Raw genomic sequence first — 24349 nt, 5'->3', positions numbered from 1 at the left:
GGCAAAGCAGAGGAAGAGGGTAGAGGACAATGAAGAAAGACGCATTCCTGGATGCTGCAACACAGTGTTCCTGCAAGGTGCTGAACAGAGCCCCAAAGGCTCTCTCAATGGGACAACAGAGGGGAGGCCCCAGTGACCTGAACCAGAGAAGGCATGTTCTTAGGCAGGAAGCCAGATTTCTGCAAGATGAATAGGGCCATAGGTACAAAGTTCCAGTGTCCAAAATAATACTTTACATTACACATGGAACATGTACACACAGTAAACCTAGGCAACAGCAGCTACGGACTTCAAATATCAAAGACGTCCACAGAGAGGAGGGAAGATGAGAAAGACAGTGGGGGGCAGCAAGGAGCTCCAACGGCACTGCTAATAATTCGACAGAAATGAAAGGCATAAACCAAATGCTGGGAAAGGCCAGATTCACTTGCCAAAGCTAGAAGAAACACTGAGGTAGAAGACATTTGATCTATGCCTGAAATACTTCATATTAATTGTTTTAAAAATGAAAGGTGGACAATACCTATTAAAAAAAATGGTATGAAAAGAGCAGAGAGACACGGCAGGGCAGGGCTGGATTTTCTGCCGGAAGCATTCCTGGGCACTGGTGGAAAGGCTGAGCCTGACGGGGAGAAGATCTGGACCCTATCACAGACACCAGGCCCTGAGGATCCGGCCAAGGTTCATGGACTCTTAGGAAGGGGAGGAAAGGAAGGACGGCTCTTGGGGGTGAGCAGGGCATGCTGCTGCCAGGAGGCACAAGAGCTGTTGCAGGCGGGTCCCTATCAGGGTGGTACTGGGCAGCAGCAGAGTTGTAGAGGAGAACGCAGTGGAGCAAACTGCCCAGGCGAGGCGGGAGTCAAGCAGCCAGGAGGCATCTTCGTGGGTGGGTTCTCAGCAGGAGTGCACCCTGCAGCCAGATACTAAGTCTGTAATTGTGAGCTTCACAGACAGGGCACTGGGGCCCAGCAGCCAGGGGCATGCAGAGGGTTGCAAAGCCAGAGAACAAGATAAAGTGGGTCTGGGGGCACTGCCCAGCAGTCGGCAAAGACACAGGCAAGGCCCAGAACTATTTGGCATCCAGCTAGCAATTCAGGGCCGTTTTGATTAAACAGCAGGAAAGCCTTTAACATGAAAGACCAAAAAAACAAAAACAAAACAAAACAAGCAAGCAAACAGGAAAAAGAAACAGAAAGGAAACTCAAAAGAACTGGCAGTAATGCAGATAAATTGGAAATATAAAAATTAGACATGGTACTGTGTTAAAAATGAAAAATCATGTTTAAAAAATCTGACTAAAAAGTATTTTGCCAAATATGGGATAATTCAGACTAGACATTACAACCAATCAACATAAATTATCTTTTACACTCTATAAAATGGAGCAATGAGGCCTAGCTTGGAAGATTATATTTTCTTCCTTTCACTAAAAACAAAGGGGCATTGAGATGCCTAGAAGAAAAGTGTTGTCATTGGTTATGGGAGAAGTCTTCTGTTCTTTTTTCAAAGAACTGACTTTGACCAGCATACATGCAATGCAAATTCTTCTGGTGGTAGGCCAGGAACAGAGACCAGCGAAGAACCTCACTCTAGCTGGAATCCCTCACTGAGAGCCAGGGGAAGGCCTGCAGCCACCCCTGGGGCCGATGCCCTCCTCAGGAGGCTGCGTGAGGAAAGCAGCCACCAGGAAAGGGGAGATTGGAGCACGTCTATTTCCCCCTCACTGACCACCAAGCCATGTCATCCTACATGAGTGGTGCCTCAGGCCCCCGTGAGCCAACCTCTGGGTTGGGCTCTTGCTGATGGCTGGAGTTTGTAAATGTATCTGTTGTGACAGGTATCAGCCAGTCCTCCAGTCCTTCAAAAGATGAAAGATTTCATGGCATTAAATAAAATAATCCTGTAAAACTGCTCAAACCACATGCAAAGTTAACTGACAGCAGGACCTACATTGATCAGATAAAACTATGAAGAACTGAAAAAGCTACAGAGGTGCCAAGTACTTGTAAAGAAAATGATCTGGCTAGCAAACAGTAGACCAGACTCCCTGTTGGCTGAGCCTTCCCTGTGGCGCAGTAATGGCTTCTGGGGGGGGAGCCATTCCAATTGTATGCCCAGCACTCCTGCCAGCCTAGCTGGCTGAGGACTTACAGTCCCCACCAGCTCCACCCAGCCTTCCCTCACACAGGGCCAGCACTGCCCCAGGTCTGTCTCCTGCACCACTCCAAGACAACCGGGCCCTTCGCATCTCCATCACAGGCCCACTACAGTGCCCTGCTTTTTTGATTAGTCCTTTCTCTCAGGAGATTGTGAGGAAAGTCTGCCAGCCCGGTGCCTGGTAAGGCCTGGCACAAGGTGGGCATTCACAAAATATTCACTGTTAAATAAATGAACAAGACAAAGGCAGGTTGAAAACTTCTAGGGGCCAGCATTTTGGCAAAGCAAATTAAGCCTCCTTGGCCTGTAGAGCCTCCTCCGCCTGTGGCGCTGTAGTTAGAATGTAGGCTGCTCCACTTTCCATCCAGTTCCCTGCTAATGGTCTAAGGAAGCAGTGGAAGATGGCTCAGGTGCCTGAGGCCATGCACTTATGTGGGAGACTCAGATAAAGCTCCTTGCTTCAGATCAGCTCAGCTCTAGCTGTTAAGATCATTTGGGGAGTGAATCAGCAGGAGGAAGACTTCTTTCTCATTCTGTCTCTCCTCCCTTAAACCTTTCAAATAAAAAAAAATTCTTAAAAAACAAAATCAAAACCAACCAAACAACCCCACCCTTCATTTCGAAGGCAAATGGCTGTTTTGAGAACTAACAGGCAAAGGCCCCATCAGGCATGTTGGACACAGGGCACCCATCTCCCCAAAGCCAGGGTTACCTCGGCAGCCCCGCGCCAGGACCGCACAGCTTCCTCCAGTTCTGGCGTGTGGCCCATGCTGGATAAGCTGCCGCCACTGTTGCTATTCTTTTTTTCTGGCACAACAACCTCAGCAAAACAAGAGTGAGCCACCGGCTGGACCTTCTGTAATGCATGAGTCAAAAACTGGAAATGGACTTGCACCACAGTCAGGAAGCATCTCCCCAACACCTGCAAAAACAAGAGAGCCAGGCATTTTTAGGTTGTGGGTTACTGCTGGATTAGCACAATCAATTCTTATTTTTAACTACCAACTTGGAATCCCCAAATCAAAGTCAAAAAGTCACAACCTTTTAGAAAGGTCTGCTTTTGTTTTTATGTTTGAATCTAACATAAAAGAAATCAAAGCGATTCAACTAAATAGCAAGTCCCGCCATTCTAACTCCTCTCATTTGGACTGTGGCTAATACCAACCTTGGTTGTCTTGGAGCTCCTGCTGAACCACAGCCATGCATAATTCTAACAATGTCCATACAATATTCAGAAGGCAGATAACAAAGCACAATTTAAAAAAATACAACAGGCCAGGGGCTGGTGCTGCAGTGCAGTGTGTAAAGTTGTCGCATGCAACGCCAGCAACACAAATGTCACCAGCTCATGCCCTGGATGTTCCACTTCTGATCCAGTTTCCTGCTATTAACCCGGGTAAAGGAGCAGCAGGTCCAAATGTCTGGGCTCCTGCCACCCACATGGGTGACCCAGATGAGGCTCCTGGGTGCTGCCTTTGCGTGGTTCAGCCTGGCTGTGAGGACACTTGGAGAGTGAACCAACAGACGTAAGGGCTTTTCTGTCTGCCCCTATCTCTCTAATCTGACTTTAAAATAAATAATTAAATCTTAAAAAAATCTGAAAGATCAGTTTGGTTACAGGATATTCTAGCAGCACTGGAATCTACAGATACAGATACTGGTTATTTTAATAACAGTAATAACATAGATGCTCACATGATTGTAAATCATATTTCCACTCTTACAAAACAAAGTTGACAGACCAGGCTTATAGGAGTTGACACAAATATACCAGGCAACTACATTCATCATACCACAGAAACCCATTAAGCTGACAGGGATCAGTAGCTTATTAATAGTCCAAACAGCAAATTCATTTTTTAAAAGACTTATTTATTTTTATTGGAAAGGCAGATATACAGATAGGAGGAGAGACAGGAAAGTCTTCCGTCCAGTGGTTCACTCCCCAAGTGACCGTAACAGCTGGAGCCAAGCCAATACGAGGCCAGAAGCCAGCAGCCTCCCCGGGGTCTCCCACACGGGTGCAGGGTCCCAAGACTTTGGGCTGTCCTCTACTGCTTTCCCAGGCCACAGGCAGGGAGTTGGATGGGAAGCGGGGCTGCTGGGATTAGAACCAGTGGTCATGGGATCCCGGTACATTCAAGGCAAGGACCTTAACCATTATGCTATTGTGCCAGGCCCCAAATTAATTTTTTCAAAAAGGCTTATTTAAAAGGCAGAGGGTGATGGATATCTTCCATTCACTGGTTCTCTCTCCAAATGATCACAGCAATCAGGGATCTGACAGCTGAAGGCAGGAGCCAGGAGCTTCAGCAGCGACAACCAGGGAGGTTGCAGGGGGCCCAAGTACTTAAGGTATCTCCTGTTGCTTTTCTAGGTGCATTAACAGGGAGTTGGATCAGAAGTGAAGAGTTGGGACTTTTACATGTCTTCCATACAGAATGTCAGCAACATAGGCAATGGCTTAACTCACTGTGCCACAACACTGGCCCCAGGAAATTCATGAAAAAAAAAATTATTTACTTTTAATTGAAAGCAAGAATGACAGAGAGAAGGAGAGATGGCAAGCGAAAGATCTTCCATTCGCTGGTTTGTTCCCCACAATGGTTGCAATGGCCACAGCTGAGCGGATCTGAAGCCAGGAGGAGATTCTTCCAGGTCTCCCATGTGAGTGCAGGGACCCAAGGACCTGGGTCTTCCTCTGCTGTGCTCTCAAGCCACAAGCAGGGAACTAGGTCAGAAGTGGAGCAGCAGGGACACGAATCAGCACCCATATAGGATGCTGACACTTGCAAGTGGAGGATCAGCCTGTTGAGCTTTCCCAGGCCACAAGCAGGGAGCTGGATGGGAAGCAGGGCCGCCAGGGTTAGAACTGGTGCCCATATGGGATCCCAGTTGCGTGCAAGGCGAGGACTTCAGCTGCTTGGCTACTACACCGGGCCCCAGGATGGGAAAGCAGTAGAGGACGGCCCAAAACCTTGGAACCCTGCACCCATGTGGGAAACTCGGAGAAGGCTCCTGGCTCCGGATCAGCACAGCTCCAACTGTTGAGGCTGCTTGGGAAGTGAATCATCAGACGGAAGATCTTCTTTGTCTCTCCTTCTCTCTGCATATCTGACTTTCCAATACAAATAACATACATCTTTAAAAAAGAGAAAAAGATTTATGGAGCTAGTGCTATGGCATAGTGGGTAAAGCTGTCACTCATTTGGGGAGTGAACCACCAGATGGAAGATCTCTGCTTTCCCCCTTTCTCTGTCATTCTGTGTTTCAAATAAATAAGTTTTGATTTATTTCAAACACAGAGTGATCCAGGGAGAGAGGCAGACATACATACAGTGTTCTATCTCCTGGCTCCCTCCCCAGTGACTGACTACAACAGCCAGGGCTAGGCCAGGCCCAAGCCATAACTCTATCCACATGTCCCGCATGGATGCCAGGGACCCAACTACTTTTTAAATATTCCATATTCATGTAACTGATTAATACATGATATTAATATGTTATATAGTAACATATGTGCACAAAGTATTATGTGCTATAAAGAGTTTACGATACCAAGGTACATCTACCTGGCAACTTTCTGTATAAAGCGCTTCTCTGACATTGCTGCTCCTCATTTCCTTCCCTGCATTAATCAGAGCTCTAACGAGTTCTCTTGAATTTCCAGTTTTTCTTTCTTTAAGGCAAAGCAAGAACTTACAACTTGCAAAGCACTGCCACCTTCCAGATTGCTAGCACCGTTTTCCTATTCTCCTATACTGAGCTTGACAGCTCCAAAAAATAATCTTCTGCAAATCCTTGGTCATGGTCCATATTTGCTTTTTATGGAAACTATTTTATATTTCACTGGCTGCATAGATTACTTAAAAAGTACTTTACTTCATCCAACCAGTTAGGAACAAACCCAAAGGACCCACTCGCCTATAGTCCGCAGCCCCAGTACGCCTTGAGAAAGGGGTGAAAGAATATACCATAGACTATTTTATGGGAAATGCTTTCCCCCGCCTTTTACAAGGAATTAAATCCAACACGGTGTGGGTGCTCCAGCCTTGCCTTTCTCCTTGCAGCCCCAAGGAAGACTCACTTGTGGACCCCTCAGCTCCCAGCACACATGGCGCTCTGTCACAGGAGAGTCCATCCCTGCTGGGCAGAGCTTGGTTTTCTGGGGAAACTGCTATGATGCTGAAGTCTTTGAATTTTTTTTTCTCCTCTGTGGAAATCTACAGGATCAAATAAAGCAAGCGACGAAAAGCATCCCCCAGTGTGGCATCAAAGCAGCCTGCCACCGTGGTGAACAAGCAGGCTAACAGGCTGGCCTCCCCAGACCTCCTGTGCTTCCATCCCACCTCCCTCAGAAACGCCCCCCCATGCCGTGCACTGCGCTGGCCGCGGGAGGCGCAGAGGAAGCAGATCTAGAAACAGCAGGAGCCATGTGACATACATCGCATTTATTTAGCAGCATACACACTGACAGCCAGCCATAACTCAGCACGTACCTGAGCTCAAAGTTTCATGGGCACTGTGTCATTTAATTCAAGGAACAACCCTATGAAGGCATCCTCATTTTATGGAAAATGAGACTGAGGCACAGAAAGGTTAAGAAACTTTGCTAAGGAGATTCAAACTGGCTGTGGCAGAGCAGTCACCGGGCTCAGGTATCTACTCCTCTGCTTTCAAGCAGCTCTAACAACTTGAGGCAGCTGGGGGTTCACAACAGGTGACCAGCAGCAGCGTCCTTACCAAGGGCACCCCAAAGTTCCTCTCAGGGAGAAGCAGAGGCGCTGGGTCCCCAGGCACAGACTCTGCTCCTCCTACCATCTTGGCAGGCTATGGAGAGGCAGGGGGAAGAGAAAGTGAAGCTGTCACACGCCATGAGCTTGCTCCAGGGTCACATTCTCATAGCCTGAGTCACTCATCTCTCAGCAACTATACACCACATGAGAACTTAATGTGTACACAGCACACACCGCCCCAGGAGACGAGGAGAAAGACAGTGGGCAAGCCCCTATCCTCTTGGATGGGACAGGTGGGATGAGGCAGGGACAAGCCACAGAAATGAAAGGTTGCATACTATTGGGAAAGGAACACCTCCAGGAGGCAGAACAGAAAGGAAGCAGCTCTCTGACAAACAATCAAAGCAAAAGAAAGCATTACCCTCTCCTGTTCTAAAAGGAAAGATTCAGACATGGTTCTGACGGCCTGGCACAGGATCCTTAGGTATAGAAATGATACTCTGACATGCCCACCCCTCCGACAGATGGTGGGGTAATGGAAGAGGGAGGGTGCTGCTACTCAAACAAGGAGGGGAAGAGACAAGCACATTTGTCAGTATGTGTTCTCCACTATTCATTACAACTCTGCCCTTGAGCGAGTCCTTTAATCCGAGTCTTCCCTATAAATAGAGCTCAGACACTGTGGATCTTTCTCCCCCCCTCCGGGGTGTGTGTGCGGCAGCAACCCTGACTATGATTGTGACAAAATTATTTCCAAATCATTCACTGAAGTCAATCAGGGGCAGATATTAGGACAGAGTGGCTTAAACCTCCACGTGGGACACCCATATCTCATACCACAGTGCCAAAGATCAAGCACCACCTATGTTTTCAATCCAGCTTCCTGCCAAGATGATAACTCCAGTACTTGGGTCCCTGACAACCACATAGAAGACTCGCACTGAGTTCTGAACTTCTGTCCAGCTCCTGCACGACTCAGCCCTCGCTGTCACAGGCATTTGGGGAGTGGATGAGCACATGGAACATCTTGCCTGAGCTCTCTCTTCCTTTCACGTAAGTAAAAATAAATTAATCTTTTAAAATGTCAAAAAAAAATCAATCAAACCAGTGGTTAACTTACACCCTGGAAACACCTGTTCACCTACACTAACAGAGGTGTAAATATCAGCTCTTGAGAGGGACAGAGTTCAATCTCTAGCACATGTCTACCTATTTTCTTTTCTTTTTTAATATTTTATAAATGTATTTTTTATTGGAGAGGCAAATATACAGAGAGAAAGAGAGACAGAAAGATCTTCTATTGGCTAATTCACTCCCCAAGTGGGCACAATGGTCAGAGCTGATCTGATCTGAAGCCAGGAGCCAGGAGCTTCTTCTGGGTCTCCCAATGAGGTGCAGGGTCCCAAGACCTTAGGCTGCCGCTGGCTGGAAAGTGGAGCAGTTGGGACTTGAACCAGTGCCCATTTGGGATCCCAGTGGTTGCAAGACAAAGAATTAGCCACTAGGCCATTATGCTGGGCCCCTACCCACCTATTTCTAAAGTAACTCCTATCTCATCTCCGTTGCTTTGTATGACAGACCTCACTTTTCTTGGCCCAAGGTTAATCCTTGGGGATCTTCCAAACAAAAATCTGAACACTTTGACCCCAGGCCATAGAATTTTTCCTTCCTTCCTTCCTCCCTCTCTCTCTTTGAATTTTTTAAAAAATGTTAATGATTATTTACTTGGAAGACAGAGTTTCACAAAGAGACACAGGGAAGAGAAACATACATTTCATCTAATGATTCACTCCCCACCCTTGCTATGACAGTTGGGGCTGGGCTAGGATGAAGCCAGGAGCCAGGACCCCCACATGGGTGCAGGGCCATCCTATGCTTCCTTCCCAGGCCATAAGCAGAAAGCTGGGTCAGAAGCAGGGTAGCTAGGTCTCAAACTGTAGCCCATATGGGATGCCAGCACCACAGGCAAAGGCTTATCCTTCTACACCACGGCGCGCTGGTGCTGGAACTTTCCGTTTCCTGCATTATTCCTTTCCGGGATTATGGGACTCAGGGAATCTGCTGACAGATGCAGTATGCTAGGCCACAGATGGATGCTTAAAGAATCACAGCTTAAGTGTAAATTGTCAGTAAAGTTCTACGTGTACCTACCAGTTTAAAATGTTATTATTTTTTTTGTCTACATAAAAGGTGCAGAGAGAGAGAGAGAGAGAGAGAGATCGATCTTCGACCCAGTGGTTCACTTCTCAAATGCCTTACAACAACCAGGTCAAAGTCATCAGCTCCATATGGGTCTCCCACCCTGGTGTGAAGGGCCTAAGTACTTAAGCTATTATTTGCTGCCACCCAGAAGGTATTAACAGAAAGCTAGAGGAGGAGATGAGTTCCTGGGACTCAAATCAGCACTTTGCTACTGAATGCAGGAGCCTCAAGTAGTGGCCCAACCCACTGTGCCACAACCTCCACCCAACAGCTATCACATATGGAGTTTTTAACCCACAGCAAACACTTTACATGAGGTAAAGTGACCATGAGATGTGAGCAGTTAACCTGTTTAACAGATGACAACACTGAGGTATACAAACAGAAAAACTTAGTCAGTGTTAAGCTGTCACTAAGTGGGGAATCCCAAACCAGGTCTGTTGACTCCAAAAATTCTGTGTTCCTAACCCCTAGGACAGTGGAGAGGTAGGTACTGCGGATTCTATACAACCATCAGGGACCCACCGAGGTGCAGCTCTCCCCTGGGATCCTCGGTAGTGGAGGAGAAGGGCACACGGTTCCTATCCTATTTCCTTGTGCATGTTTCACATGCTGCTACACAAGCTGTGCTCACTGATATATCCAGAATATCTTTTTTTTTTTTTTGGCAGTTTTTGCATTTTGGTCAGAGTGTAAAAACAGATTTAAATTAAAGGTCATCGGGCCTAGTGGCTAAAGTCCTCACCTTGAACGCTCCGGGATCCCATATGGGCGCTGGTTCTAATCCTGGCAGCTCCACTTCCCATCCAGCTCCCTGCTTGTGGCCTGGGAAAGCAGTTGAGGACAGCCCAAAGCCTTGGGACCCTGCACGTGTGTAGGAGACCTGGAGGAGGTTCCTGGCTCCTGGCTTCAGATAAGCACAGCACTGGCCATTGCAGTCACTGGGGGAGTGAACCATGGGACGGAAGATCTTCCTCTCTGTCTCTCCTCCTTTCTGTATATCTAACTTTCCAATAAAAATAAATTAAAATCTTTATAAATAAATAAATAAATAAAGGTCATCGTAGTTTATTTAAAAGTTCATTATTTTTTTATATTTGGAAGCACAGAGAGGGTAAGAGACAGAGAATTCCTATCTGATAGTTCACTCCTCGAATGCTTACAATAGTTGGGGCTGAGCTAATCAGACCAGTTCAGAACTAAGCCCAGGTCTTCCACGTGGGTAGCAGGGAATTCAAGTCCTGAGTCAGAATCTGATGTCTCCCAGGATGCACATTAACAGGGAGCTGGAATCAGGAGCAGTACTGGAACCCAGCACTCTGAAACGGGATAACTTCTTCCTAAACCCTGTGCCAAGTGTGTTCCTCCGATCACCCTGTTGTAAGGACCCAAACACTTCCCTTTTGATCCACTATGGCTGTTGAGGTTCCACTTATCTGTCAACTCCACCTTCCTAAAATATTCCTTTAAAAAAAAAAGATTTATTTTATTTTTATTGCAAAGTCAGATAAATATAGGAGAAGATCTTCCGTCCGATGAGTCACTCCCCAGGTGACCACAATGGCTGGTGCTGTGCTGATCCGAAGCCAGGAGCCAGGAGCTTCCTCCAAGTCTCCCCCGCAGGTGCAGGGTCCCAAGGCCTTGGGCCGTCCTCAACTGCTTTCCCAGGCCACAAGCAGGGAGCTGGATGGAAGTGGAGCTGCCGGAATTAGAACCAGCGAGCATATGGGATCCCAGTGCATTCAAGGTGAGGACTTTAGCCACTAGGCCATGGCACTGGGCCCCTAAAGTATTCTAAAATTTAGTTTTAGTGATTCTTCTTCTAGGGGGTTGGGGCCAGTTCGGCCCTTAACATCTGTATGTGGTTGAAATTATGGAATGCCAAGTCCACTCCATCTCCCAAAACACTTTATGACTTTCACAGTAATACAAATAATTTCTCATCCAGTTCACTCTTTTACTCAATTGCTCAACAATTCATCTTTCTCATATTCCTCCAGAATGCAGGTCAAGGAAAACTGTCATTTGTACATTTATTTCTGATCAATCTGAAAGTCTATAGGGAGTGAAATGAAGTTGATCCAGACTGCTTTTATTAGAAATTCCAAAGCAAATCAACAATATCTTTGTGTTCAATACTTACTTATATCCAACATTACACTTGTTCCCAAGGGTCCTCAATCTTGTTCTTAATGAGGCCTCTTTTGTTCTTATAGTAATTCCACAGTCATTACATAAGGATCCAGCCAACAGACCAGAATATGATACAGCATTCTAAATGTACCCCCAGAGAAATAGAGAATGCAGCAGACCATGCCTGCACCATGGAAAGTACTTGGGAAGATCATACTACAGCACAAAAATGGGAAGAACAAGCTTACTTTAAAAAAAAAAAAAAGAGTCACCAAGTACAGCAGCCTTCTTTCCAGTGAGCATTAACCTCCAGCAGAGAGAAGCTGCCTGCCATGTACAGGAAGGAGAAAAACCAGGAAAGGAGAGAGCACTGCCCACCCATGGGTGGCAGAGCCAACAGCAACACTATCAACTCAGCTCCAGGACTACATTCTGCCCCCCAGTAGGCTGCAGTACTATGGGTGAAGATACCAGCTCGCTCTTGGGTTCTAGAGGCTTCATGGGTCAAACGCTGTGGAGCACAAAGTCTTTTCAATCAGTAATGCATACCTGTTGTGAGTAAATTAGGGTGCGGGGAAAGTCACCTAAGTAAACAAACAGTACTAAACAGGTACAACAGCTGATTGTATGTTTCCTGTGTAGCCTGCAGACTTGTTCCTATAGATGATTTTACAAAAGTTAGGTATTTTATTGTCAAAATACATGAAACTTTAATCAGCATGTCAACACACACAAGAAGCTTTGTAATTCAGCTACACTGCTTATATATCTTACATAGCTAACATGAAAGGCCACTCCAGGTAAACAGTTCACGTTAATTACTGCAGACAAAACACAGTCTTGAGTAATTTTTCCTATTCAAAACCCAAGTTTTCTCCAAAAACAAATTTATATTATGGATTTACATAGAGTAGAGATAAAAAATATGCTTGAGTTGACCAGCCCTCTTACGACCTACAAGTCCATTAGAATTGAGGTAATTCTTTCACTGATTACATTTTTGGGGCAGTGAGAATACTAGGATTCCTTGGCTGATGAGCTGATAACAAAATTCCCAAAAGGAAACATGTCTCCATGAGCGTTATTCTCAACATAATGCATCACTGAAGAGAGGGGTTCCTCTGCCTGCTGGGCGCCTCCCACATTAGCTCACCGACAGACATGGATACCCCAGCTCAGGCTTCCGCCTGGTCGTCACTGTGTTAAAATTTGGCCCATGTTAGGGAAGAGGTGGCCCACTTGCCATGGTGTCTAGGGAACCACACTTTTTCACTTTCTTCTTGCTTGCCAGCTGTTCCTGCCCCTGGCTGCTTTCTCTTCATCTTCTGGTGTCTAAATGTCAGAGTGCGTCACAGTTCACCTGCCTTCCAGCTACATGCTTCCTTGCTGACTTGCCCAGTTTTTTAAATACCATCTATCGACTGGTGGTCCCAAGTTCTGAACCTCAGCCTGAACTCCAGATCTACTTTATCCAACTACCTTTTCAAAACTGCCTGTTGGCTGTCACACATCTATGATTTCAGTCTATTCTTCACCTGCTGCTCCCCACATCATCAAGCAGCACAGCTGGGGAGTGATGTGCCATCTCCGACTCTCCACACACTCGCGTGCGCACACACACACATACACACACACACACCAAGGTATAATATTCAGAATGCAACTGGCACAATATTATTCAGTCTTACAAATGAAATTCTGATTTACACTATGGCATGGATAAACCTTAAAGACATTATGCCAAGTAAAATAGGCCAGTCACAAAGGGAGAAATATTCCACTTACACAAAATTCCTAGAGGAATAAAATTCAACAGGCTTCAAGTTGAATGCGAACTGCCAGGGGCTAAGAGCACAGGGGAGCCAGGAGTCATTGCTTAATAAGTGGAGTCTCCGTTTGGGGAAATGGAGAAGTTCTGAAGATGGATGATGCTGACAGATGCACAATATAAATGTTCTTAATGTGACTCAACTGCACCCTTACAAATGGCTACAATGCAAGTTTTATGTTAAAGTTTATAATAATAATAATAATAATAAAAACACCCCATACATCTAGGGCTGGCGTGTGAGTGCAGCAAGCTAGTTCTCCACCCTGAGGCACAGGAATCCCACATGGGTGCCGACTCATGTCTGGCTGCTCCACTCACGACCCAGCTGTCTACCTGGCAAAGCAGAGAGGATGACCCAAGTCCTTGGGATCCTACACCCTTGTGGGAGACCAGGAAGAAGCTCCGGGCTCCAAGCTTCAGATTAGTTTGTCTCCAGCCACTGCAGTCATTTGGGGAATGAACCAGCGGACGGAAGACCTTTTCTGTCTGTAAAATCTGCCTTTCAAATGAAAATAAGAACCCCCCCCCCCCAAAAAAGAAAGCAAGCAAGCAAAAACATGCATTTGCCTCTAGTTACCTCCTCCACTATCATCCCACTCTGAGCTTCCCTGTCTTCTTACTTGGATTAGGATCATGGGCTCTGAGCTGGTCTATTTGCTTCCATTCAGTCAGTACCAGGTTTATGTAGGCATAACAGAACAGAAATGACACGGTGGCTTAAGTCAGAGTAGTGGTTTTTCACCCTAAGGAAAAACTAATCCAGGAGAAAGCAATCTAGAGCTGGACTAGAGACTTCAGGGTACCACAAGCACCCATCTTTCTGCTCTGCATCCTCACGCAAGAAATCAGGAAAACTAGTTCTACATAAAATTATCCTCGGGCCTGGCGGCGTGGCCTAGCGGCTAAAGTCCTCACCTTGAATGCACTGGGATCCCATATGGGTGCCGGTTCTAACCCCGGCAGCTTCACTTCCCATCCAGCTCCCTGCTTGTGGCCTGGGAAAGCAGTCGAGGACGGCCCAATGCATTGGGACACTGCACCCGCGTGGGAGACCCAGAAGAAGTTCCTGGTTCCCGGCTTCAGATCAGCGCAGCACCGGCCGTTGCAGCTCACTTGGGGAGTGAATCATCGGACGGAAGATCTTCCTCTCTGTCTCTCCTCCTTTCTGTATATCTGACTTTGTAATAAAATAAATAAATCTTTAAAAAAAAAATAAATAAAATTATCCTCACAGTCTACAAATTTTCTATTTTTTTCTTTAGAATGCACCCACCATATCTAATTTTCCCTTAAATTCACTCAAACCTTTTTTTAAAATAGCAACTCTACCATTCCTTAGATCTTCCACTTGTTGATTCACTCTCCAAATGACCACAATGGCCAGGGCTGGAGTGGTCCAAAGTCAAGAGCTTCTTCTGGATCTCCCATATGGATTCAAGGGTCTAAGCACTTGCGTCATTTTTCACTGCTTTCCCAGGTGCATTAGCAGGGAGTTGAAGTGCAGGTGGAACAGCTGGAATTCAAACTGGTGCCCTTATAGGATGCTGGAGCTGCAGGCCAAAGGCTCAGTCTGCAATAGGCCCTAGCACCTGTATCTCTTAATTAAAAAAAAAAAAAAGATGTGTTTAAGATTTTAAAATGTCTATTTATTCTACACTGAAAGGAAGAGCAGAGAGAGTGAGAGACTTCCATTTAGTGGTACACTATCCAATATCCGTAACAGGACTGGGCCAGGCCAAAGCTAAGAGCCAGGAACTCCGCCCAGATCTCCCACATGGGTCACAGGGACCCAAGTACTTCACCCATCATCTACTGCCTCCCATGATGCACATTATCAGGAAACCGAATTAGATGTAGAACCAGGCACTCACATATGGGATGGGGGAGTACCAAGCAGTGGCCTAACCATTTGTGCTACAGTTCCAGCCCTTCTTTTTTTTTTTTTAATTATTTATTATTTAACTTCATTAATTACATTGTATTATGTGACACAGTTACATAGATACTTGGGTTCTCCCCACCCCTCCCCAAACCCTCCCACCATGGTGGATTCCTCCACCTTGTTGCAGAACCACAGCTCAAGTTCAGTTGAGATTCCCCCATTGCAAGCGTATACCAAACATAGAGTCCAACATCTTATTGCCCAGTCAAGTTCAACGGCTTCTTAGGTATACCCTCTCTGGTCTGAAGACAGAGCCAGCAGAGTATCATCCCAGTCAATTGAAAGCTCCAACATACCATCAGCAAAAATTTACATCATTATGGAATTAATTGACATAGTAATGAGTAACCAATATGTTAAAAGTAAATGCGAGTTCCCAGCCACCTTCTATGACCACCTCACCTACACTTCAATTTTAGTTTATACACAACATATAACATTCAAAACATAACATGTTATACATAACATCATATCATCTTAAATTAAGGCAAACATGTGGTATTTAACCTTTTGGGATTGGCTCATTTCCCTTAGCATTATGGTTTCCAGTTTGGCCCATTTGGCCACAAAGAACTGCATTTTGTTTTTTTTAATAGCTGAGTAGTATTCCATGGAGTAGATGAACCATAGCTTTCTTATCCAATCCTCTGTTGATGGGCATTTTGGTTGCTTCCATGTTTTTGCAATTACTGATTGTGCTGCTATGAGCATAGGAGTGCATGTTGGTTTCTCATAAAACAATTGTTCTGGATATATTCCTAGGAGTGCTATTGCTGGATCATACGGTATGTTGAATTTGAGTTGTTTGAATATTCTCCATACTGATTTCCATAGAGGCTGTACCAGCCTGCAGCCCCACCAGCAGTGGAGTAGGGATCCCTTTTCCCCGCAACCTCGCCAACAAGTGTTGTTGGTGCTTTTTTTTTTTTTTAAGGCCTATTCATTTTATTACAAAGCCAGATATACAGAGAGGAGGAGAGACAGAGAGGAAGATCCTCCGTCCGACGATTCACTCCCCAAGTGAGCGCAACGGCCGATGCGCGCCAGTCCGATGCCGGGAACCTGGAACCTCTTCCGGGTCTCCCACGCGGGCGCAGTGTCCCAATGCATTGGGCCATCTCCTACTGCTTTCCCAGGCCACAAGCAGGGAGCTGGATGGGAAGTGGAGCTGCCGGGGTTAGAACCGGCGCCCATATGGGATCCCGGGGCACTCAAGGCGAGGACTTTAGCCGCTAGGCCACGCCGCCAGGCCCTCCAGCCCTTCTTAATTCTATTTAATCTTTCATCTGTTAGTTCATACCCCTAGTCCAGGTCAAAGTGAGGAGCCTGAAACTCCTTCCATGTCTCCCACATGAACTGTAGGACCCCAAGCACTTCAGTCATCCTCTACTGCCTTCCTAGAGGCATTAGCAGGCAGCAGGACTGGAAGTGGAGCAGCCAGAATTCAAACCAACACTCTGATATGAGATGCTGCCATTCCAAGAAGTGGTTTAATCTGGAACACCAGCACCTTAATTTTCTTCTAATCCAGGACAGTAATTCTTACTGGATTTTTTTGCATAGCACTGACTTGTTGAATAAATCATGTCAACTGAACATAGCATATGACACACTCTGAGTGTGCTTTCTTTAAAAAAAAAAAAAAGATTTATTTGCTTTTATTTTATTGGAAAGGGAGATATACAGAGAGGAGGAGAGATAGAGAGGAAAGTCTTCCGTCCATTGTTTCACTCCCTAAGCGGCCATAACGGTTGGAGCTGAGCTGATCCAAAGCCAGGAGCCAGGAACCTCCTCCAGGTCTCCTACACACGTGCAGGGTCCCAAGGCTTTGGGCCGTCCTTGACTGCTTTCCCAGGCCACAAGCAGGGAGCTGGATGGGAAGTGGGGCTGCCAGGATTAGAACCAGCATCCAAATGGGATCCCGGAGCATTCAAGGCAAGGACTTTAGCCATTATACTTTGCTCCAGTTTGCTCTAGTTTGCTTTAATTCCTTATAGCTGGTTCCACTATACTCTGTATTTCCTGTAGGAATTCATTTAGGGCTTTTTGTTGGGGTACAGGGAAGATGGAGAGAAATACAGGAACACACTATAGGGATATTGTGTGGGTCTTACTGCATTACATCAAGATGCAAGATCACCTGTCTAATTTCATTAATAGTGAGACTATTCAATGATACTAGGATGCAGAAAGCCTGACCTCTGCCCTACATCACTCCCCGGTAACCTTTCACCAAACATTTTACCCTCTGTTGTTGACCACTGAATCCACCATGGTCTGCAACGTGGAGATATTTCTAACGTATAATCCCCTTTACACAGAAGAATATTAAGATTCTTCTACACAGAAGCTCCCTCAACCATTAAGACTATTCGCTACCTCCCCAATCAGTTTATAACAGCAAGCAGGAAATATGTTTATCTTTTATTTCTCTCCTTCTAAATAGCAATTTCCAGAACAATGAGTTGATTGCACATGCATGTCTCAGCAAATCAGAGTCCAGCCCCTCCCTCTGGCCCTAGTAGCTTCCACCCACGTAGAACTGGCCAGGCAGACAGTAAATCTTGTTCACAATCCAAGTTTATAAAATCACCCTCAAGTTGCAACTTATTCTAAAGACTAAACTCTGAAGACTGTTTATATAACAGCAAATTCACTTCAGTTTCAGAAAAAAAACACCGACAGGCTAGAGAGTGATCAGAATTCAGCTGGATTTCTGCAAGCTTTTTATGAATCAGGTGAACAGCAGCTATTTGGATTTTCATTTGGCACATACAGTTAGAAAATATTTATTTCATAATCTATTATGGAAGAACTACTAGTCAAAACAAGAAACAAATAAAACTTCACCTTTAGCAAACAAAAACGAACAGTAGCATATTTCATTTAATTCCATTAAGGTTAATGAAAATCACATTTTGAAAATAGCTTTTAATACTTCCCATTACTGTTGCTCTACAATATTTCTGGCATATAGCTATCCAAAATAAACGTTAATACACCTGAATTAAGATCCTTAAGAGTCAGTGCTCACAAATTATTTCAAATACACTCATGAATAATCACATAGCATACAAGCAAAATTTGTCAGTGCATTAAACTGAAAGGCAAAGTTCAGTTACGCAAGGATTTGAGAAAATCCTGTCTGCTCTTTCACAAAGTGGGAAAACTTAGGAAGCCAATGAAAATGCAGGAAAACAAACACGGGCCTGCAGCTGCCCTGGGCGGGGAGTGTCTGTCCTCTCGGCTTTGGGGCCGCCCCCATGAAACCAGAGCTGTCCAGGTGTGAGGGCGCAAGAGCACCTGTGGCACAGCTGCTGCTCCCTCCCAGGGAAGTCAGGGCCCAGCCCGCACCCTTCCCTTTAGGGCTGACTTCACCCTCCCACCTGGCTACCCTGGGGGGAACGACCTAAGCGGCCCACTTATCTTTCCACCCCACTCCGGCTCAGGTTGGCAGCAGGCACGTTTGCAGTAGCTGTTCCTTCTGGAACCCTTCTCCTGACTAGCAACAGGCTTGCTCCCTCAGCTCCTCCAACCTTTACTCAGAAATGTCTTATCTAAGGACCAGAGTGCTACACATAGGAAGGTCTTGCTCCCTGCTGCATCTTTGTGTGGCAGCACCTGGCACAAACAAAGCATGCAATAAATATCTGTGCAGTGAATGTATGACTCACAAGTCAATTCCTTTTATTTATACACATTTGCACTGCAAATTTTATTCAAGACTAATAATAGATGCTTTTACAAGAGTTATGGATGTGTTACTTTCTGAAAAGTAAGAAACCTGGCCATGTGGATAGGGTGTGGTTGCCGCAGACTGCTGAGGGAAGGGGTCTAGAGACATCTCGGAATGTGGGCCACCGAGGGCATATTTGGCAGATGTGGAAATACTTCTGGAGTTTTCCAGAGCCCAAGCTGTTACACTTGCAGGTGACCGAGGGAGCAGACACAGGGCTGGAATACAGTGAATGCTTCACACACACTGATCTCTTCTGATTTTTATTAAGAACTCTAGTAGGTCGGTGCCAACTCCATTTTAGAGAAGAGAAAATTGAGGCTCAGAAACGTTCACAAGATTAGGTCCAGGCTATGTGGGCATAAGACACATAGTCACCTAAATACCGATCTTCTGACTCTGGCTCATAACTCATTTCACAGGTTGATGGACTTGAAAGGGTGTCAGAAGTACTAGCTGGCTATTCAAACACCACAGTCACAGCTTATTCCTCTACTCGACAGAATGAAGGTGAAACACGCAGGGTAAGGGCAAAGTCACCCACGAGGACAGACTAGACAGGACTTGTGCGCCCCTGCCTGCCCCAGAGCAGCAAGGCAGGGCTGACAGTGCAGTCTTGGACACAGGCAGCAGCATCGCTCTGCCGATAAGCACATCTCAAATCTGATTAGAGGTCGGGATCAGCTGGGGGACGCCAGAAGCATGCAGTGGTCACCACTGAGGGTGGGAGGAGCATATTTTGTCTTAAGTTAAAATAGTCAAACATCTGAATATTCCCAAATCGGAGGCTTTTCTTACCCACAATTAAGTTCAACTACATTAGGCTACAGACTCCTTTCCCTAGGGATGTTTTTATTATTATTATTATTATTATTATTATTATTATTATCATTATTATTATTTTAAAGATTTATTTATTTTTATTACAAAGTCAGATGTACAGAGAGGAGGAGAGACAGAGAGAAAGATCTTCCATCCGATGATTCATTCCCCAAGTGACCGCAACGGCCGGTGCTGTGTCAATCCGGAGCCAGGAGCCACGAACCTCCTTCTGGGTCTCCCGTACAGGTGCAGGATCCCAAAGCACTGGGCCGTCCTCAACTGCTTTCCCAGGCCACAAGCAGGGAGTTGGATGGGAAGTGGAGCTGCCGGGATTAGAACCGGTGCCCACATGGGATCCCGGAGCGTTCAAGGTGAGGATTTTAACTGCTAGGCCACGCTGTCGGGCCTGCCTAGGGATGAATGTTAAAGAACTTCTCAGGATCTTGCTTACAAAACTCTGAAAAAGCCAACAGGGAAAAAAATTCCAAATTCCTAACCATTTCATCCGAGTGGTGAAAATTCTAAGAGACCTTTATTGGCTTACAGCTAAATTATAGAAACAGCAAACACTGCTCTGGGGAAAAAGTAAAATGTTGTCTGCAGATCTACACACAGCAACCACATCTCAGAATTCACTCACAACTTGTGATGCCAGCATTCCATATCAAAGTGCCAGCTGAAGTCCCAGTTGTTCCACTTTTAATCCAGCCTCCTGACAATGTGTCTCAGAAGGCAGAGGGAGACGGCTCAAGTGTTTGGGACCCTGCCACCCATGCGGGAGACCAAGATGAAGTTTCTGGCTCCTACACTCAGCACAGCCTAGCCCTTCCTGTTGCAGTTATCTGGGGAGTGAACCAGCAGTTGCTAGGTCTCTAACTCCTTCTCCTGTCACTCTGCCTTTCAAATACATTAATAAAGCTAAAAAACAAAAAAATCAAAACAACAAAATAAAAGCCTGATGGGCCCAGTAGTGTGGCCTAGTGGCTAAGGTCCTCGCCTTGAATGCACGGGATCCCATATGGTCACCAATTCTAATCCCGGCAGCTCCACTTCCCATCCAGCTCCCTGCTTGTGGTCTGGGAAAGCAGTCGAGGACAGCCCAAGACCTTGGGACCCTGCACCCGCATGTGGGAGACCTGGAAGAAGTTCCTGGATTCTGGCTTCAGATCGGGGTAGCACCGGCCGTGCGCTCACTTGGGGAGTGAATCATCGGACAGAAGATTTTCCTTTATGTATATCCAACTTTCCAATAAAAATAAAATAAATCTTTAAAAAAAATAAAAAATAAAAGTCTTTGAGTGCTAGCAGGGTGACAAATCACATCTAGGTGCTGCCTCCGATGCCAATAGTTAAAGTGCTTGGGAAAGCACCCTAGGATAGCCCAAGTGCTTGGGCTTCTACACCAGATAAGAGACCCAGAAGAAGTTCCTGGCTCTCACCTCTGGCCTAGCCCTGACCTTGGTTATTGTGGCTATTTGGGGGGTGATCCAGCAGATGGAAGATCTTTCTCTGTCCCTCCCTTTCTTTCTTTAACTCCAATCTTTACAAAATAAATAAATCTTTAAAACAAATAAATAAAAGCCTTTGGTTTTCTCTTTCAAACTGTACTTATCTGAAATCCTAAGTTAAAAGTACTCATACCCCTCCAACTGAACTGCTGATCTCAGAACTCCAACCATGAAGAGACTACATCAGTCAGTGGATTCTGAATAGATTTCATCGCAATTGGAATGGCAAGATTGGCAGCAGTTCAGAACTGTTGAACTATCAAAACTGCTTGGGCAGGACTCTTGGAGCGTGCCTCACATGGGGACTGGGATGGGTGGGAGGCTCGGTGGGCCTTCTCCCTTTGTTTCTCCCTTGACCCCAGATACAGGGGAAAAAAAGTGATGATATTAGTGGGGAAACAATGGTATTACCCACTTTCCTGTAGCCCTTGACCCTTTGTACCCTAATCAACTAAGTAATATTATTAAAAAAAAAAAGTGCTCATATCATTGTGAGGTGATGGCTGTAACAATCTGGGTTCAAGAGAGGGCACAGTGTTCCTCACTGCTCTTTGCCACATCTGTATCCAGCAGTGACCAAGCAAACTGGTGGCTCAGTGTGGTACTTCACGCAGAGCAAGCAAAAGCTGAAGCCATGCACTGTGTGTATACTGATACTGCACTGTGCATGCTGCAGCCACAGTTGTCTACAAAGGCACATAGCAGTTAGGTATCAGTGGTTTCTTCTGGCAAAAGGACCAGGAATGAAAAAAATAAAGCAGAAGTTTCATTGCTTTAATTTCTCATGAGAAATATTGGTAAGCTTTTGTATGTGTGTAATTTTTATTTTCAAAAACTTTACTTAAGGGACCAGTGTGATAGTGTAGCGGTTAAAGTCCTCGCCTTGAATGCACTGAGATCCCATTTGGACGCTGGTTCTAATCCCAGCAGCTCCACTTCCCATCCAGTTCCCTGCTTGTGGCCTGGGAAAGCAGTTGAGGACAGTCAAAGCCTTGGGATCCTGCACTCGCGTGGGAGACCCGGAAGAGCTCCTGGCTCCTGGCTTTGGATTGGCTCAGCTCCAACCATTGCGGCCACTTGGGGAGTGAATCATCAGATGGAAGATCTTCCTCTCTGTTTCTCCTCCTCTCTGTATATCTGACTTTGTAATAATAATAAAAATAAATCTTAAAAACATTTTTTTTACTTAATTTAATTCAAAGACAGAGACATACATACTTCAATAAAGTGAAACAAAGACAGAAAAATCTCCCATCTTCTGAAACCTGACATTCTGATAAGGGACACAAGCAATGGAAGTCGCATCTTCACCAACACTCATCTCCTAAGCACTTTAAAATAATTTTCAGGGCCAGCATCATGGCATAGATGGTGAAGTCACTGTCTACAGTGTTAGCATCCCATGAGAACTAATCAGTGTCCTGGCTGCTCCACTTTTGATCCAGCTTCCTCTGTTAATATGCCTGGGAAAGCAGCGAAAGATGGCTCACATGTTTGGGCCCCTGCACCCATGTGGGAGACCTGGAAGAAGTTCCTGGCTCTTAAACAAAAAACCTCAGCATGCTATACAGAAATTAGTTTCTGATTTCAAAATGTAAAGGAAACAAACATAAAATAAAGGTTGATTTGCTTACTAATTTTTGGCCAACTTACTTGGAAATCAAAGCATTTTAGAACTTGGCAAGTCTACATTTCTCACAAGCAGAGAATATCCACAAAAACAGAGGACAAAGGCCACATTCAAGAGATTTAAAACAATCAAAAACAACACCTAAGACAATCCCCTCATTTTTTACCTCAGTGTGAGACAGAAGATACGCTACCTCAATGTCCTGGAGGCTGAACTCCTTCTGGTCTGTGAAGGTGGCAGCCCCGGCACTAAGTTCCATCAGCATCTTGGCAATCTCGGGCTTGATGGCCGAGGTCAGCCGGCTGGCTGCTTCCATTACATGCTCTTGCACGTCTTTGAGCTGCAGGGCCGCCTTTGAGTAGTGAGAGTTCCTGAACACAGTGCTGAAGAGATCCGTGAGGGAGGTGCTGGCGCGGCAGAAGACGTTGAGGGCGTCCAGGTACTTGGAGATGCCCTGCTGGATGTCGGCGATAGGGGTGGAGTGGGGCATAGTGTGGTGGCAGCTGCCGGTGGCAGTCAGGCTGCCCAGGGGGGCGGAGGTGGCTGTGGATGCCAGGGGAGCACTCAGGGCCCGGCCCAGCTCAGGCAGGGGGTACTGCTGGTGCTGCTGCACCTTCTGCTTGGACCCGCCAAGCAGGAAGCGCCGCTTGTAGTCCATTTTACTGTCCTGGGCACTGCAGCAATACATGCGGGAGGGGGACTGTCCCAGGGCCCGGAAGCAGGTCAGGGCCTGAATTTTCCTTTCTTTATTCTTTTGTTCAAAACCGTTGCTAGGTATAAAAATAGTGAAGTTCTGCAAATGTGAGTTTTAAAAAAGGCATTTCTATGAAGCAGATGACCATATGATCCAACGTAGATGTGAGGACAACAGGTTTTATATAATTAGTATTTTCAGTGCACACAGAACCACTGACAAAAAATAAAAGTGTGTCCAAAATGCTGTAGAAAAACTGTTTAGCATTCCACTCTCAATAAAAAGATATGATTGCTAAGAAAAACATTTAATTATAATTGTTATGCAACAATATTCTGATATTTTTATTTACAGTGGCAGAAAAATAACTTAACTTTTAAAAATGTAATAGAATGTATCTTCAATATATGAAAAAAGTTAGAACCCAGAACCCACAAGCTGATCAACAGCAATTTTAAAAGCAGTAGAGAATTGCATCACACAAAGTCCGGGAGCAGGAAGATCAAGTCTCTGGAGAACCCTGACAGAGCCTGCCTGTCAGACCCACTTGCCTACAGAGCCTCTTAGCAACGCCGAAACGGTTTTGGAAAGCAAGTTGGTTTCTTTGTAAAAAATGGCGTAAGTCTTCTCCTCCTTTCCTTTTGTTTGCTGAGGTAGTGGTTTCCTTGCAACAGGAACAAGAGGTACTTCCAGACTGGGTTGGCCCTCAATTGTACAGTCTGAAGCAAGAACGCACAAATGTATTCATAAGGCCTCTAAGTCATTTCCTGTAAGGAGGGAAAAACAGGCTACAATTAGGAAAGCTATAGGAGTAATTCTGGAACATTGACTCCTGCAATATACTATCATTCACACAGGTGGACTATAATTCAAAGAAAGAAGAAATGATATTACAACTTAGGGGAACAGATACAACAATGAGGGCTGAGCCAGAACTGGAACCTCCTCCAGGTCTCCC

The 24349-nt window shown here is 45.6% G+C and overlaps 1 protein-coding gene across 2 annotated transcripts in view; it reads right to left on the bottom strand.

Annotated features, from left to right (window-relative positions):
• GARRE1 (granule associated Rac and RHOG effector 1) overlaps positions 1–24349 on the bottom strand; it is an 87021-nt gene that overhangs the window by 30585 nt on the left and 32087 nt on the right. For both annotated transcript variants that reach the window (XM_058675091.1, XM_058675090.1), the window contains exons 2-3: positions 22891–24158; positions 2870–3079 (exon numbers count right to left, since the gene is read on the bottom strand). In XM_058675091.1, coding sequence (XP_058531074.1) covers positions 2870–3079; positions 22891–23385 — 705 coding nt within the window. In that variant the 5' untranslated portion in view covers positions 23386–24158. The remainder of the gene's footprint in view (positions 1–2869; positions 3080–22890; positions 24159–24349) is intronic.

Source organism: Ochotona princeps, chromosome 16 (genome assembly GCF_030435755.1).
Source record: "Ochotona princeps isolate mOchPri1 chromosome 16, mOchPri1.hap1, whole genome shotgun sequence".
NCBI classification, from domain to species: domain Eukaryota; kingdom Metazoa; phylum Chordata; class Mammalia; order Lagomorpha; family Ochotonidae; genus Ochotona; species Ochotona princeps.
The sequence above is the reverse complement of the archived record's forward strand: the minus strand, read 5'-3'. Positions and strand labels throughout refer to the sequence as shown.